At 43.0% G+C, this 16,308-nt stretch overlaps 1 protein-coding gene across 1 annotated transcript; it reads right to left on the reverse strand.

The window, feature by feature from the left end:
* Positions 1-6,954: 6,954 nt before the first annotated feature.
* Positions 6,955-16,308, reverse strand: ZC3HAV1L (zinc finger CCCH-type containing, antiviral 1 like). The gene is made up of 4 exons (XM_041753713.1): positions 15,839-16,308; positions 14,936-15,071; positions 9,816-10,074; positions 6,955-7,157 (listed from the first exon to the last, which is right to left on the reverse strand). Exons 1-4 carry the CDS (start codon positions 16,249-16,251, stop codon positions 7,021-7,023), a joined length of 945 nt encoding a protein of 314 aa, XP_041609647.1. The 5' UTR covers positions 16,252-16,308; the 3' UTR covers positions 6,955-7,020.

Consider the following 16,308-nt stretch of genomic DNA (forward strand, 5'->3'; position numbering starts at 1 on the left):
CGTGGGATTTGATCCTGGGTCTCCAGGATCACGCTCTGGGCTGAAGGCAGGCGCTTAACTGCTTGCTGAGCCACCCAGGGATCCCTGGGCTAGATATTTTTATTAGCCTGCAGTTCATCCTCTACCTTTCTCCACCATACTGTTTGCTTTGCTGATCCTTGCAAGACTGCCTCATCAGGCTCCTTCCGTCTTTGGCTTCTGGTGCATTTGTCCAAATGTGGGGGATAGGGGGAACATCTGCAAGAAATCTGATCATGGTAAAAAGGAAGGCAAGGGTATTTGTTCCCCCAGCTCTTACCCTGAAAAGACTACTGGTTGGCTGTGTCCTTGAACATAAGACCTTGAATGCATCTGGTGGGAGGTTCTCTCACATGGCTACTCTCCCTGGGTTCCTGTAACCTCACCCCCCTACCTTATGCCTTCATGCTTAGGGTGATACGGTGTCCCCATCACTGCTAGCCTGGGATACACCACCAACCTTTGTCCATTTCTCTTATTCCTGCTCACCTCTTCATAGAAAGTCCTTCATTAAATTCCCCATTTATCCAGTTTAAGTATACCATCTGCTTCTTGCCAGGACCTGAGCAAATACAACTTTGTAAGTAGATTCCTCTATACATCTTTTATTATTATCATATGATAAATGTCTCAGCTGGAACTATTTATCTAAGAGCATGCATATTTTTAAGACCTTTTATGATATTGCCAACCTGTCTTCCAGTATACCTTTCCTCCAGCAAGGCAGGAGAGCATCCACCCTCAGGCCCTGGTTCAACTGAATATTGTAACTTCATTTTGTCTTCTGCTATGTTCATAAGCGCTCCTATACTATAGAGATCATCTCATCTATGAAATTCTGTGTTGGGGGGAGATTACCTAAGTAATCATCGCAGTCTCTGTTTTAGTTTTCCCTGCATCTTTCTTGGTGTTTTCTTCTACTATTAACTTTTACAAATCGACGTGTTTGGTCTTCTTTTTAATATTTTATTTATTCATGAGAGACACAGAGAGAGACAGAGAGGCAGAGACACAGGCAGAGGGAGAAGCAGGCTCCATGCAGGGAGCCCAATGTGGGACTCGATCCCGGGACTCCAGGATCATGCCCTGGGCTGAAGGTAGGTGCGCAGCCGCTGAGCCACCCAGGCTGCCCACAAATTGACATGTTAACCCATATTTGGCCTGTAAGAATTCATTAAAAATATACCTGATTTCATCCTACCCGTTTGTAAGGGGAACATCTCACCCCCATGCTCTATCAAAGCTGAAATCATTTTTATGTTACATCTCTCTGTTCAGAACCTTGTCATTTTTTGGATTTCAGTGAACTTGATTTATGACGGTCTCTTATGGGCTCGAGGAAAGTTACAATTTTGTAGGTTATCTGGTTGTTCTTGTGACTTTCTACATCTAGAGCTGAAGCCTAACTCCCCCTTTAATTTTTTGAAAATTTAATTAAATCAAGAATATTTTTGAGGGTAGCCCGGTGGCTCAGCGGTTCAGTGCCACCTTCAGCCCAGGGCATGATCCTGGAGACCCAGGATTGAGACCCACGTCGGGCTCCCTGCATGGAGCCTGCTTCTCCCTCTGCCTGTGTTTATGCCTCCCTCTCTCTCTCTGTGTCTCTCATGAATAAATAAATAAATAAAATCTTTTTTAAAAAAAAGAATATTTTTGAAAAGACATAAAACCATATATCCAGTACCACATTTGATATGCATACACTTGCCAATGGAGGAACTAAATCCTGCCTTTCACATGTTACATGGAAAACGGCTTATATAAATATTGAAGAGTAATATGAGTTGTTTCATAGTGCAAAAATGGTCCCTGCTGTCATGTGTACCTGTAGCAAATACTATACAATTTGCAGGTACCCTCAGAGCTACCAATTAGAAGACAAAAAAAGAGGGGAAATGGACACCAGAAACTACTGGGAAAGACATTTTATTTGGTAAAAATCTATCATGTCCAAACTCTCGGAAAGGCAGGCAAGCCTAGACAAGTGAATTTGTTTGTTTTTGCTTACCCAAATGTTTCTACTACAGAAACCCCCCACAAAGTCCAAAAGTCTATCTGTTTCCAATGATGACAGTGGTTCAACCCACAGATCTGCCCAGTGTTCAGAAGCAATCATGTTTTGCATTGAGGATGCAGGAGTAAGAGACGTGAAGCATTTCCCTGGGGCTTGACTGGCATAAATCATGAGCAGAGAAAGCTTTCTAAAGCAGAGGCCCAAGGCAGGGTCCCCTCTTGCCTAGGTCAGGGCAGTACTGATTTAACTCACCTCTGTTTTGATGACTAAGCAAGGTAGTCTATCTAAAGAACTCAGAAAAGTACTATACAATGGTATTATGGGGATTACTACTTCCTTCTGAATACAATTCCTGTAGACTCCCCAATTTCCACAATGATATGTCATCGTATTTTCCAAAAAATGTTTTGGAAAAATTTTCCTACATAAGAATAGAGAAATTCAAGAATACAGTATATATTACTTTAAAAATAATAATCAGGGCAGCCCTGGTGGCATAGTGGTTTAGCGCCGCCTGCAGCCCGGGGTGTGATCCTGGAAACCCGGGATTGAGTCCCATGTGGAGCCTGCTTCTTCCTCTGCCTGTGTCTCTGCCTCTCTCTCTCTCTCTCTCTCTCTGAATAAATAAGTAAATAAACAAATCTTTAAAAAATAAATAAAAATAATAATCAATGTGAGGTGATGGATGCACTAAATTTATTGTAATAATCATTTGACCATGATATACATGTATGAAATCATCACCTAATATGCCTAAAACTTATAAAATGCTCTATGTCAATAATACCTTAATAAAGCTGGAAAAAAATTGTTAAAAAATGACATTATAAATCCATCTGCAGAACTCAAAACAGCACTTAGAATGAAATGTATACTTTGAGCATATAGCAATAAAAATAAAAAGCAAATGACTACATACACATATAAAATATAAATGAATTTTATTTATGAATGTATAGATGCATATAATTATAATAAAAATAACCAAATAGGGAAAAGCAATACATTGAAAGAGCATATGCCATAATCAAGTAGAGTTACTCAAAATTTAAGAATGTGTTAATATAGCAACGCCAGTAATATAATCATATTGATTTAAATGATAAAAATTATGTGATTATACAAAAGATACCAATTCTTACTAAAAGCTTCTAACAAACAATAAATGTAATTTGCCGTATTAAATAGAGAACATTTGTTTAAAACAATAATTAACTTCATATTTAATGACGAAATATCAAAAAATATATTTTCTAGCCATAATTTTATTTAACACAAAACAAATACATAAGACAAATCTTTTTGTAGCCATGATTTTATATTTAGAAGGAAAAAAGGCCATCTAACATTGTTAGAACAAAGATAATTCAACAATAGTCAAATATTTTAAAAACCAATAGCATTCTAGAGATTCCCATACTGAGTAGCAATACAGATATCTTTAGCTAAGAAAAAAAGATCAATGTAATGAGGAATATATATATATATATATATATATATATATAGAACAAATTTATAATGAAAGAAACCAAGGAACCCATTAGCAATGAAGAGCCTTAATTTTTTGACAGAAAGATTAGTATCATAAGTCTTAAACAATTAATTTTAGTCCTAGATGATTCAAATTGAAGCACCAAAAAAATATTTACCTTAAATAACATATTCCTTAAGGGAAAAAGACTTCTTGAAAATGAAAAATATATTATGTGGGGAGAAAAAAGAACAATAAAGACCAATATGATACTGATGGATTCACAACACAGTTTGATTCATTATATGGCAAAAAAAGTGTCCAAAAGAAGAAATAATGGTTTTGCTTTTGCTCAAAGTTAGGAAAGAAAAGTAGAAAGCAGGGCAAAGTAAGTGCTATGCTAGAACTTTGAGAATGCTAAGTGAACCGCCTTTCGTGGGGTCAGAAAAGACTAATCTAGCATTTTAAAGAATCTGATTTTGCCAGATTTTGAGGCAGGAAGAGGGAGAGTGGCACTTAATGGGAACATCATTCATAAACACGGAGAGTTATAAAATAAAACAGCACATTCCAAAAATTGCAAGTAGTTCAGTATATACACTATTGTTCTGCATTTCTAAAACTCAATCTAAGCCAGTATTTCAAAATCTGAAAATGTATCATAAAATCTGGATCGAGCTTCTTTCAACTAATTGGACACCATGACAAAATGGGCCCACATCCCCACATGGGCACAAGAGGCAGGAGGGACCCCCAGAGCTACCGATTTAAGTAGCTGGTGGGACAACTTGCTAGGACACTTCCTCTTTCCTCCCATTTCTCTTATATCCAGCTCACATCATCCACTTAGCTCACCTTTCTCATCTAAGAAGGCATCTGAGTTTATGACTCCTACATTGCATAACAGGGACCAATGAAGTTATGGCAAAACAAAGCAATGTGATTATGTCTGCATTTCAAAGATTGGCCAGGCACAGGATGGAAGGGGGGTGGTGGTGGTGGTAAGGAGATCAATGAAATCCGTAAAAGCCTATTTTATAAAAAAAGATTTTTTTAATGGGACTGTCGTCACTGAAGGAGAGTAGGGGGCCACCTAGCACCTGCTATAAAAATATTCTCATGAGACACGACTGGGAAGCCGCTGAATCCACCATCTGTGCAATAATGCAAGAGGTGCTGAGGGTTAGAAAGAGGGCAGTGTGTCAGGGATGTAAAGAAAGAGGCAGAAAAGGATCAAAATTTGAGATGTTAGAAGGGAAATTAATCTCCAACATTGGGTCACCAGTTTGACATCAGGAACCGGCGAAAGAAGAGTATGGGGCAATTTGCAGGGCTTTGGTTTAAGTCAGTAGGTTGGTAACACACCAAAATAAAGAAACCAAAGGCAAAATGAGTCTGTAGGAAAGTTAATCATTTAACTTAGGATATGCTGGATCTGTGGAGCCTATCGATGTGCCGCTTCACCTCAGAAGCCTTGATAGATGACCAAAGAAAATTCATCCCCAATTTTAATGTGATAACTTTCCCACAGCTGTATCATGAGATGAAAATGAGGGTCAAGTGGGATTATATAAAATATTTTTACAGAATGAATACTAACGGAACTAAGCTTTATTTGGAATATTATAGAATTGAATAAAATATTGTAACAAAGATTACAAAGAGTCATTTTTTACGCATATATAAGCATATCTCAAAAAGACACAATACTGAAAAAGTCCACCAAGTCTCTTCATGTATAGGATATACATTTATACCCTACATTGCTTCTGTTAAGAATTAAAGATGGCTTATAGAAAAAATACACATAGTAAAAGGATAAAATGAAAATAATAATAATAAAATGTAAAAATAATTCTTAAAAAAATTAGCACCAGGAGATATCAGAACAAGGAAAAAGAAAACAAGTTATGCAGAACATAAGGGTTTTCAGTAAGACAACCACTTTGGACAAAGTGAAAAGATTCACTGAAGCTGCAGGGCTCTTACTGTCCATTAGGAGAAAACACAGCGATTTCTCACTTTGAAAAGGATATTTAAAAAAAAAAAAAAAGGGGATATTTTTGCACACCTCCCCCAGTAGAAAAGACAGTGTTTCATGATAAAACATTGTTCTAAACTAAAGTAATTCAGCTTTATGAAAAACTCACTACCTTGTTCCTCTTTCCCAAATGTTGTGCTCTTGCAGCAAAGTTAAAATTAAAAAACAAAAAACAAAAAACAAAAACCACAACACTTTACACACCAACATTTGGGGATATCACAACAGCAAACACAGAAAAAGATTTCATCACACTGCTTCTCTGTGTGACTCTGATGAAAACAAAGAACCAAACATCTAAGTGTAACTGGATGAAGGAAGCCACATGGTGGGGACAGGGAGAGGAAACCTGAAATGGGCAAGGTATATAGGTTTCTCAGGGTCCCTCTCGATCCACAGAAAGAATGGAGACGACTTTGAGGAATGGATGAGGAATGGATGAACGATACTAGAGCGATGGGGCTTTGGTGAAAAACTGAGTAAGAAATGCAGAGTAGACACAGTGAGGTAGAAATCTTTGGTGAGCACGCAAAAGTTAGAAACTCTGTGGTGCTGGCTGAGGATGGATCCAGAGGATGGATCCACGAGAGCTGGATATCACGTGAGCACGGTACAACTGGTATCCTTTTATGAAAATTAAGGAACCTATTTAAAGGCCATCCCACATCAGCACAGAGGAGGCCCCAGGATTTGAAGGGCAGGCACAAACTGCACACAGAAAAAGACATACAGAAAGCACGCACACAGAAAAACATTCACTTGCATATATTTAAGGAAATGCAAATCAAAAGACATTATCGTTTAGCACCGACGGGCTAGGCAAAGGAATACATTTTAAAATTCAATATCATGAGGATTTTAAGAAAAGAGTTCTGTTCAAAATTTGTTAGAAAGAATTGAAATATCCCAGAATGAGGGAAGTCATTAAGTAAATGATTATATACTAGTGTACCTGTGCATAAAAAGGATTATCTGTGATAAAATGTGGACAGGGAAAGATGCTTATGAAACATTAAGAAAAAGCAAGAGTACAAAGTGTACATAGTCTCTGACTACCACTAGGTAAATCATATATGTGGGCATCTAGAAAACCCCGGCTGGGTCACAGAGCAAGTCAGCAGAACCCTGCTCGTGTCAGAACTCCCGCCAGCCTGGGGGAAGCTGCCAGGAACTACAGGCAGACTGTGCCATCTTCAGAGTTTGCCCTGGACTAACCCCCAGCCACACTCACGTTCTCCCCTCGCCACCGGCTCGGTGTCCAACCACATCCCCAACCACCCATCCCCAGTGTTATCCTTCCAACCTGATGTTTTCCCCTTCTCCGTCTTCTTTAATTTTTACAACAACTTGTGAGGTAGGTAGTACTATGACCATTATTGAAAAGTGATTAAATGAATGAACTTACAAATCAAGCTCAACAGAAGCTTTGTTTTCAGATCTTCCAATTGGACGAGCTTCATATTTCACGGACATTCTTTACGGTTTACCTGTGTGTGGCTTCTTGGCTGACTGAGGAGGGACAGAAGCCAGAGGACTGGCTTCTGCAGCGCCAGCTACATGTACTCCTTGTTTCTCAAGGCCCTGTGCATACTCAGCAGAAGAAGCTGAATTATCTAAAAAGAAGAGGAAAAAGATGAGCTTTCCTGAGACACCCCTTTTATTGCTCTCAATTTCATTTTATGTTGGGAGCATCAGCCCTGCTAATCAGATCTCAGACGAAAGTCCCAACACTATGGATTTGGAGAGTTTGTGTCTTCTGGATTTTACACACAAACAGAGCAGGAAGTCTCTATTTCACAGTTGGGAGAGACTCACTAAACAAGACCAGATGAAGGTAATGACAGGCCCTGTACAGTATAGAGCAGAAGATCCCTACCACCATTTAGGGTCCCCTAGATAGCCCCCGACACCACCTCCATACCACTCGTGCAGGAAGTCAGCCCCATCCCAACATAAGAAAACTCTGTATCGAAAGCTTGGAGACTCTGGCTTCACTGATTTGGTTTTCCCATCGACAATTCTCCTAAGCCTACCTCCCACTGAAACTGATTTTCAGCTATAAGCAAATTTAATAGGATAAGTAACCTGAATGCATTGTAATTAAAAGTACAGCAGACATGGGGATCCCTGGATGGCTTGGCGGTTTAGCGTCTGCCTTCGGTCCAGGGCATGGTCCTGGAGACCCAGGATTGAGTCCCACGTGGGGCTCCCTGCGTGGGGCCTGCTTCTCTCTCTCTGCCTCTCTCTCTCATGAATAAATAAATAAAATCTTTTCAAAAAATAAAAAATAAATAAAAGTACACCAGACCACACTTTGCTGACCTTAAAAAATGAGAGACTATGCTGCTATATGGAAAGACGTTTATGATGTTGTATAAAGTGAAAATATAAGATACTACTAATACTAATACTAATACTAATACTAATACTAATAATGTGATCACAACTGGACTAGAATTTGTAGAGCAACAAGAGGGAAGGGCCCTCAGTTAAATGTTGGTAATGATTATGGATAAGAATGCGTGGAATCAGGGCAGCCGCGGTGGTCCAGCAGTTTAGCGCCGCTTTTAGCCCAGGGTTTGATCCTGGAGACCTGGGATCGAGTCCCACGTTGGGCTCCCTGCACGGAGCCTGCTTCTCCCTCTGCCTGTCTCTCTCTCTCTCTCTCTCTCTCTCTCTGTCACAAATAAATAAATAAAATCTTAAAAAAAAAAAAGAATGAGTGGAATCATTACACAATTTTAGAGTGTAATGTAACACATTTAGATCTACACAAATGTAGATCTCTACATTTTTCAAATTTTTCTGTCATATGCTTGAAGTTTCTTAACCACTGGAAAAAAAATACTTTTTTTGAAGATTTATTTATTTCAGAGAGAGAATGAGCAGGAATGGCAGAGGGAGAGCATCCCAAGCAGACTCTGTGCTGATCGTGGAGCCGACACGGGGTCCGATCCCATGACCCTGAGATCACAACCTGAGCCGAAACCAAGAGTCAGCCTTTTAACCAACTGCGCCATCCAGGCGCCCCAAAAGAAAATACTTTCTTAAAAGTTCTCATTTCGGGCAGCTCCAGTGGCTCAGGGGCAGCCCCGGTGGCTCAGCGGTTTAGCGCTGCCTTCAGTCCAGGCCGTGATCCTGGAGACCCAGGATTGAGTCCCATGTCGGGCTCCCTGCATGAAGCCTGCCTCTCCCTCTGCCTGTGTCTCTGCCTCTCCCTCTCTCTGTGTCTCTCATGAATAAATAAATAAAATCTTTTAAAAAAAAAGTTCTCATTTCAAGAAAAACTTTGTAACTATATATGATGATAGATGTTAGCTCCACTTATTGTGATCACCTTGCAACATACACAAATATCGAATCATGTTGTACATCTGAAACTTCTATGGCATTATATGTTATTACCTCAAGAAAAATAAAGAAGAATACACCTTAATTTAAGAAAAGAAAGCCATTCCTATATTTTCCTTCCCTTTCTCATCCACTGGCCCCCACCTCGCTCCTCTTTCTTCCTAACAAAGCTGTGGGGACAGTTGTACCTACTTCGTGGCCCCTAGCTTAGCAAACCCTTGGATAGATGCCATTAGCTGATAGCACTGAAAATAAACTCTATCCCTTCCCTTCTTTGGTTAGAACCACAATTTTACATCATATAATGTTGGTTCTAAGTTTCCCCAAGGACAAAGTAAAACTTATCATATAGGGTGCCATCCCCCAGACTGACCTCCTGGTCAAAACTCTATGTGGTAGTGCTCTGTCTCCCTCTGATATTCTCACCTTGATTTTCTTTTTTTTCTTAATTTCTTCCTTCTTTTCTTTTTTTTTTTTAATTTTATTATTTATTCATGAGAATACACAGAGAGGAGACAGAGAAGCGGAGGCACAGGTGGAATGAGAAGCAGGCTCCATGCAGGGAGCCCAACGTGGAACTCGATCCGGGGTCTCCAGGGTCACGCTCTGGGATGAAGGCAGGCGCTAAACCGCTGAGCCACCCGGGCTGCTTTTCTTGCTTTTTTCTCTTCTTTTCTTTTTCTCTCTTTCTCTTTCTCTATTTTTCCTTCTTTCTTTCTGTTTCTTTCTTTTAAATGATGTTATTTATTTATTTGACATAGAAAGAGCACAAGCAGGGGGAGGAGCAGAGGTCTCGAGAGGGAGACTCAGGCTTCCCACTGAGCAAGGAGCCTTGGTGTGGATCTTGGTCCCAGGACCCTGGTATTATGACCCAAGCCAAAGGCAGACACTTAATTGACTGAGCTCACCCACCCACTCACCTTGATTTTCAAGCATCTTGTGCAGCTTCATGTGCTTGTAGGTGGAGATGATCTGAAAATTAATGACACTTGGAATATTCAGTCCTTGGTCCTGCAGCAGTGTCAGGGCTGAAGCATGAGTGAGTTGATGGGACCGTTTGCATTTCGGAAGTCTGCACTCCCCTCTGACGAAGGATTTGCACACATGGAACTTGTTGCATTTGTCCTTGAGGTTGCAGTAGCCATAGAGTGCTTCACCTTTGTTGTACAGTAAACAGACCTGGTCCAGAAATAAAGTAACACTTAACACATTTGTTTTCACTGTTTTTTAAGGCAATTGTAGAAAAAAAATTTTTTTAAGTTTTTATTTTTGAGTAATCTCTATACATCGCATGGGGCTCAAACTCATAACCCCAAGACCAGGAGTTGCATGCTCTACCCACTGAGCCAACCAGGTGCTCCAAGAAATAATTTTTTTATTTAAATATTTTATTTATTTGACAGAGACAGCGGGGAGTGGAGAGGCAGTCTTCTCACTGAGCAGGGAGCCTGATGCAGGGCTCAATCCCAGGGATCATGGGATCATGGGATCATGACCCCAACCAAAAGCAGACGCTTAACCAGTGTGAGCCACCCAGGCACCACAAGAAATAATTTTTGAAAAAGATGTGTAATTGGCACAATGACTTGTACCATTATATATTAAAATATAAACTACTTTAATTGAACAGTATGATACTGGTTTAAGAATGTGTAGGAAATCAAGAAAAAGAGATCCTAGACCTAGTTCCCCAATCAAAATAACCTATTCTTTAAGATTTGATAGAGCTCAACAAACTATATGAGCCCAATATTTTCTTATAGAAGACTTCTAAAATTTTTTAACTTTTTTATTGTAGCAAAATATATATATAAACATAAAATTTACCATTTAGCCATTTTACATTTGGATGTGCAATTCAGAAGCATTAAGTACATACACATTGTTGTTCAACCATCACTATTCTTCTCTAGAACTTTTTCATCATTCCACACTGAAACTGTATCCATTAAAAAGTAGCTCTCTGGGTGGAGGGGATAGGGTGACTGGGTGACGGGCACTAAGAAAGGCACTTAATGGGGTTGAGCACTGGGTGTTATATATGTTGGCAAATTGAATTTAAATTAAAAAAATAAAAAATAAAAAGTAGTTCTCTATTCCCCCCTCCCACATTTGCAAATATTTTTTATTTAAATTCAATTAATTAACATTCAATGTATTACTGGTTTCAGAGGTAGAGTTCAGCAATTTATCAGTCTTTTTTTTTTTTTTATAAAGATTTTTCATTTATTTATTCATGAGAGACACACACAGAGAGAGAGGCAGAGATATAGGCAGAGGGAGAAGCAGGCTCCACGCAGGGAGCCTGATGTGGGACTTGATCCCGGGTCTCCAGGATCAGGCCCTGGCCTGCAGGCGGTGCTAACCCGCTGAGCCACCGGGGCTGCCCAATTTATCAGTCTTATATATCACCCAGTGCTCATTACATCACATGGTCTCCTTCATGTCCACCACCCAGTTACCCCATCCCCCCACCCCCTTCCCTCCAGTGACCCTCATACCTCCAGTTTTTTTCTCTTATGGTTTGTCTCCCTAAGTTCATTGTGTTCTATTTTTTCCTCTCCTCCCCATGACTAGTACTCTAGTTTTATGATGTTTTAAAATTTTCATGTTTAATGCTTTTGTCATTCAAAAATAAAGACTATTCTGGATTTCTATTCTTTCATGAATCAGTTTTTTCTTTCTTTTTTTTAAGATTTTATTTATTTATTCATGAGAGTCACAGAGAAAGAGAGAGAGAGGCAGAGACACAGGCAGAGGGAGAAGCAGGTTCCATGCAGGGAGCCCGATGTGGGACTTGATCCTGGGACTCCAGGATCACTCCCTGAGCCGAAGGCAGGTGCTAAACTGCTGAGCCACCCAAGGATCCCCTCTTTCATTTCTTTTTAAGATTTTATTTATTTATTCATGAGAGACACAGAAAGAAAGAGGCAGAGACACAGGCAGAGGGAGAAACAGGTTCCCACAGAGAGACTGATGTGGAATTCTATCCAGGACCCTGGGATCACACCCTGAGTGGAAGGCTTCAACTGCTGAGCCACCCAGGTGTCCCCTTGAATCAGTTCTGATGAGTTATACTTTTTTTTTTTTCTAGAAATGTGTCCATTTCATTGAAATTTTCAAATGTATCAGCATCACATTGTACATATTTCCGAAGTCAGACGCCTTATCCATTAGGCCACGCGGTCCCCTCAACATTGTACATATTTCCAATGTGTGTTTCTTTCAACACCACCAAGTAATTCTCAGCAGACAACAACCAGGTGTCCCATGTGGAGCTTCCATGTTCTCTCCTGGGTTCCCACTCTCCCAGCACCTCCACACGCTCAACCTGGAAGCTATCTGAAAGTCTGTCCTTTGGTTTTTTATTTTTTAAGATTGATTGACTGATTGATTGATTCATGAGAGATTACACAGAGCGAGGCAGAGACACAGGCAGAGGGAGAAGCAGGCTCCATGCAGGGAGCCTGACGTGGGACTCGATCCCAGGTCTCCAGGATCACGCCCTGGGCTAAAGGTGGCGCTAAACCACTGAGCCACCCGGGCTGCCCTGTCCTTTGGGGTTTTTATGGAGACTTCATAACAATGGTACAATCGATTCAATCAGTTGGCCGCTGGTGAGTGAACTCAATCTCTAGCCCCTCTGTCCTCCCAGGAGGTGGAGAGTAGGAGGCAGAGGGGTAAAACTTACCATTGTCTAATCACAAGATTGGTTCTCCTGACAACCAGCTCCCATCCTCAGGTTACCTAGGGGCTTTCCAAAAATCACCTTTATAAAGGTGTTAACAGACACCTTTACAGCTCTCATCATTTAGGAAATTCCAAGGGTTTTAGGACCTCTTTGCCAGTAATGGGGATGAAGACCAAATATATTATATTTCTCATTATAAATCACAAGATCCCAATATTTGTTCCTATTATCTTTTTATTAAGTGGTTTATTTGTATTATGTATTGTGTCTTTTTTTTTTTTTTTAAGATTTTATTTATTCATGAGAGACAGAGAGAGAGAGGCAGAGACATAGGCAGAGGAAGAGGCAGGCTCCATGCAGGAAGCCCATTGTGGGACTCGATCCTGACACTCCGGGATCACGCCCTGAGCCAAAGGCAGACGCTCAACTGCCTAGCCACCCAGGCATCCCTATGTATTGTGTCTTTAGGAGAGTGATGGTAAAGGGTCATGGGGCATTTTTATACAACATATGTATAAAATATATATGAAGCATCATTCCTGCCTCATTCACTGTTTGTCCATCGTCCCTGCTGCCTAAGTGGCCATGCTGTGTGCCACATAATACACACCTCCAGTCCTGGGTGATAGGACCAGGGGTGGGCTGCTGGCATAGATGCAGCCAACCCCATTGGCTGCTCATGAAATACTGCAGTAGTCTGATATGACACAGTGAGGCTGGACCCAGGACAGCAGGTAGAAGTCATAAAGAAAAGGGTTCAATAAGTTAAACAACGTAACAACATTAAACTTCCATAAGTCAAACAATATCATAAAAAAACTAAAAGGTAACTAGAGCATCACTGCCCCTTCTCTCTGAGAGAGGAAGGACTGGACCCAGTTGCTGCCCTTCCCCTCTCCCTTCTTGCCAATAACTTGCTCCAGCTGCTGCTTGGAGTCCTTTTGGCAACATGGTTGGAATGTATCTGCCTTATAACCATGCCTGACCAAGCGCAGCTTCAAAGCCCAAAGAAATTAGAAAAGAGACGGATGTGAAGAATAAACCTCTTGGCTCTTAAGGCTGACGCCAGCACTATCTTTTGCATACTGATTCTGCCGCCTTGAGGGCTAATCACAAAGGCTGGAGCTCACATCTTGTGAGTCCCTTCCCTTCCAAAGCCTAAAATACCTTAGCATTAACAGAGGACTAGAGTCACAAACTACCCTCTATTTTCCCAACATCCTCTTTTCTTCCTACTCCTCTTATGGCAACTTGAGCGTCTATGATGGCATCATTGTGCCAGAGTAGAAAATTCTACTTTCAACGGGTGGGCTCTTGTAATATTTTCTTTTAGGATTCCAACTCTTTGGTTTTTAAGAATTCTTTGTGGAGGGGCACCTGGGTGGCTCAGTTGGTTGAACATTCAACTCTTGGTTTGGGCTTAGGTCCTGACCTCAGGGTCATGAGATTGAGCCTCGTGTTGGGCTCTGCACTCAGCACAGAGTCCGTCTGAGATTCTCTCCCTCTCTATCTGCAACCCCGCCTGTCCCCACCCCCATGCTCTCTCTCTAAAATAAATAAATCTTAAAAAAAAAAATTCTTCACTTATAGCTAAACAGATACAAACATGCTAATTTCACCATGATAGCATTTCTAATAGGCACCTGTTAAGCATTTGCAACCAAATCATTTCAAAGCAATTAAAATTAATATTGAAAGCCCCGAGAAAGTAAATAGAGGAAAATACTTACAACAAATGTAACCACAAAAGAGACTGGTATCCTTAAAGACATCTTATAAATTAATAGAAAAAGACAAATGCCTCAATAGAAAAATAGGCAAAAGCATAAGCAGGCAAGTAACAAAACACAGGCTTCACAGACAGATTTAGATTCAAATCTGCCATGTACTATGTGACCTTGGCCAAGTTAATATATCTGAGCCTCAGTTTCCTCATCTGTAAAATGGGGACGTTATTTTTTTTTTTATTGGAGTTCAATTTGCCAACATATAGCATAACACGCAGTGCTCATCCCTCCAAGTGCCCCCGTCAGTGTCCATGACCCAGTCACCCTAACCCCCTGCCCACCTCCCTTTCCAACATGGGGACAGGTTATTAATGAAGTTATATGAATGGCTTAGCTTTCAGTAAACAACCAAAAACTAATAGGAATTATCATCATTTCTTTACCACACGTTCATCACTCCCTGTGTATCGAGCCTGGTAAAATCACAAAGACTCCATAAAGGTCAGCACCGCACCATTACCTTCACGCATACACCTGCTGCCCTCTTTAAGCGGACTTTTGATGTTCTCCCCTGACTTCTTCCATCTTGCAGACACATGAGGGTGAATTCTTGGTAACTCACCTCTGGTAAAAGGCACGGGTCATTCTGTAAAAGCAGGATCCGTAGCTGGGCCTCATTGAGGCCAAAAAGCCCATGGTTTTTCAGTACTTGCATGTTGACAGGTGTGTGGATGTCATGGGAAAGGGTGCAGGTAGACCTAGGAGAATGCAGAGCTCTGGATCAGAGGCCCGGGTGAAGAAGGGGCCAGTCCGCCAAATGCCTCGCCTGGGGTCGCTTGTAACTCGTGAAGCTGAACAATTTCCCACGAACCCATAGATACTGCAGCCTACTAGGAGGCACTGATGCTAAGAGAGGGGAGTTGAAGCAACTCTCCTCCCAAGGTCATTTTCCCCTTCAATCGGGATGCTTTAAAGCCGCAGGTTGCTCTGCGGAGGACTATGCTCGCCTTCCCCACCCCAGGCACGGCCACGTCGGGGGAGACCCCCCCCTTCGGCTGTTGGGTAAACCAAGGAAGGCCAGAGCAGGAAGCAGCCTTAAAACGCCTCCCCCAGGGCAGCCCGGGCGGCGCAGCGGTTTGGCGCCGCCTTCAGCCCGGGGCGTTGACCTGGAGACGCGGGGTCGAGTCCCACGTCGGGCTTCTCCCTCGGCCTGTGCCCCTGCCTCTCTCTGTGTGTGTTCTCATGAGTGAATAAAATCTTAAAAACGCCTCCCCAAGTCCCCAGCTCCCGGGGGCCCGGGAGTCCCTGGAGCCGCACGGAGGAGCCGCGGAGCGGAGGGGCTCTCCGAGGAGGGGCCAGGCCCTCAGCCCCGGGCTGACCCGACTGTGGGCCTCCCTCCCACGGCGCTGGCGGCTGGGGCTCCCGGGACCCCTGCGGGGCTCGCCCTCCGCCTCGGGGGCGCGGGGCAGGGGTGCCCGAGCCAGCGCCCCTCCTCCAGCCCGGGGGCCCCGCGGCCCCGCCTCACCAGCAGTCGCGGTTCGGGCACTTGCCCAGCATGTGGCGGCGGCAGAGGTGCAGCTGGTCGCAGGCCTGGCAGTCGCCGCGCTGGTAGCGGGCGCAGAGGCGCGCGGAGGACACGGCCACCACCCGCCAGGCGCGCGGCCCGCCGCCGCCCGCGCCGCCCGCGCCCCCCGCGCCCCCCGCGCCGCCCGGGGCGCCCTCCGCCTGGGCCTGGGCCTGCGCCTGCGCCTGCGCCTGGGCCTCCTCCGTCTCCTGCACCTCCTGCAGCAGGAAGCGCTCGGGCCCGGCCTGGCGCAGCACGTCCCGCAGCCTGGCCTCGGGCAGCTCCACGTGGCCGCGCAGGTCCTGCAGCAGCATGCGGCCGCCGTTGGCGCACAGCACCTTGGTGAGGAAGGAGCACACCGTGGGCTCCGCCATGGCCGCGGCCGGCCCGGAACCCGGAGCCGCCAGACTCCTCCCAGCCACGTCCCCGAT

Source organism: Vulpes lagopus, chromosome 4 (genome assembly GCF_018345385.1).
Source record: "Vulpes lagopus strain Blue_001 chromosome 4, ASM1834538v1, whole genome shotgun sequence".
Lineage (NCBI taxonomy): Eukaryota > Metazoa > Chordata > Mammalia > Carnivora > Canidae > Vulpes > Vulpes lagopus.

Excerpts from the sequence above, each read along its gene's own strand:
- ZC3HAV1L (XM_041753713.1), bottom strand. The coding sequence starts at position 16,251 with ATGGCGGAGCCCACGGTGTGCTCCTTCCTCACCAAGGTGCTGTGCGCC. Across the intron at positions 10,075-14,935 it reads ACCCGTGCCTTTTACCAGAG|GTCTGTTTACTGTACAACAA; the intron begins GTGAGTTACCAA and ends TTTCTGGACCAG. Across the intron at positions 7,158-9,815 it reads CAAGATGCTTGAAAATCAAG|ATAATTCAGCTTCTTCTGCT; the intron begins GTGAGTGGGTGG and ends TCTTCTTTTTAG.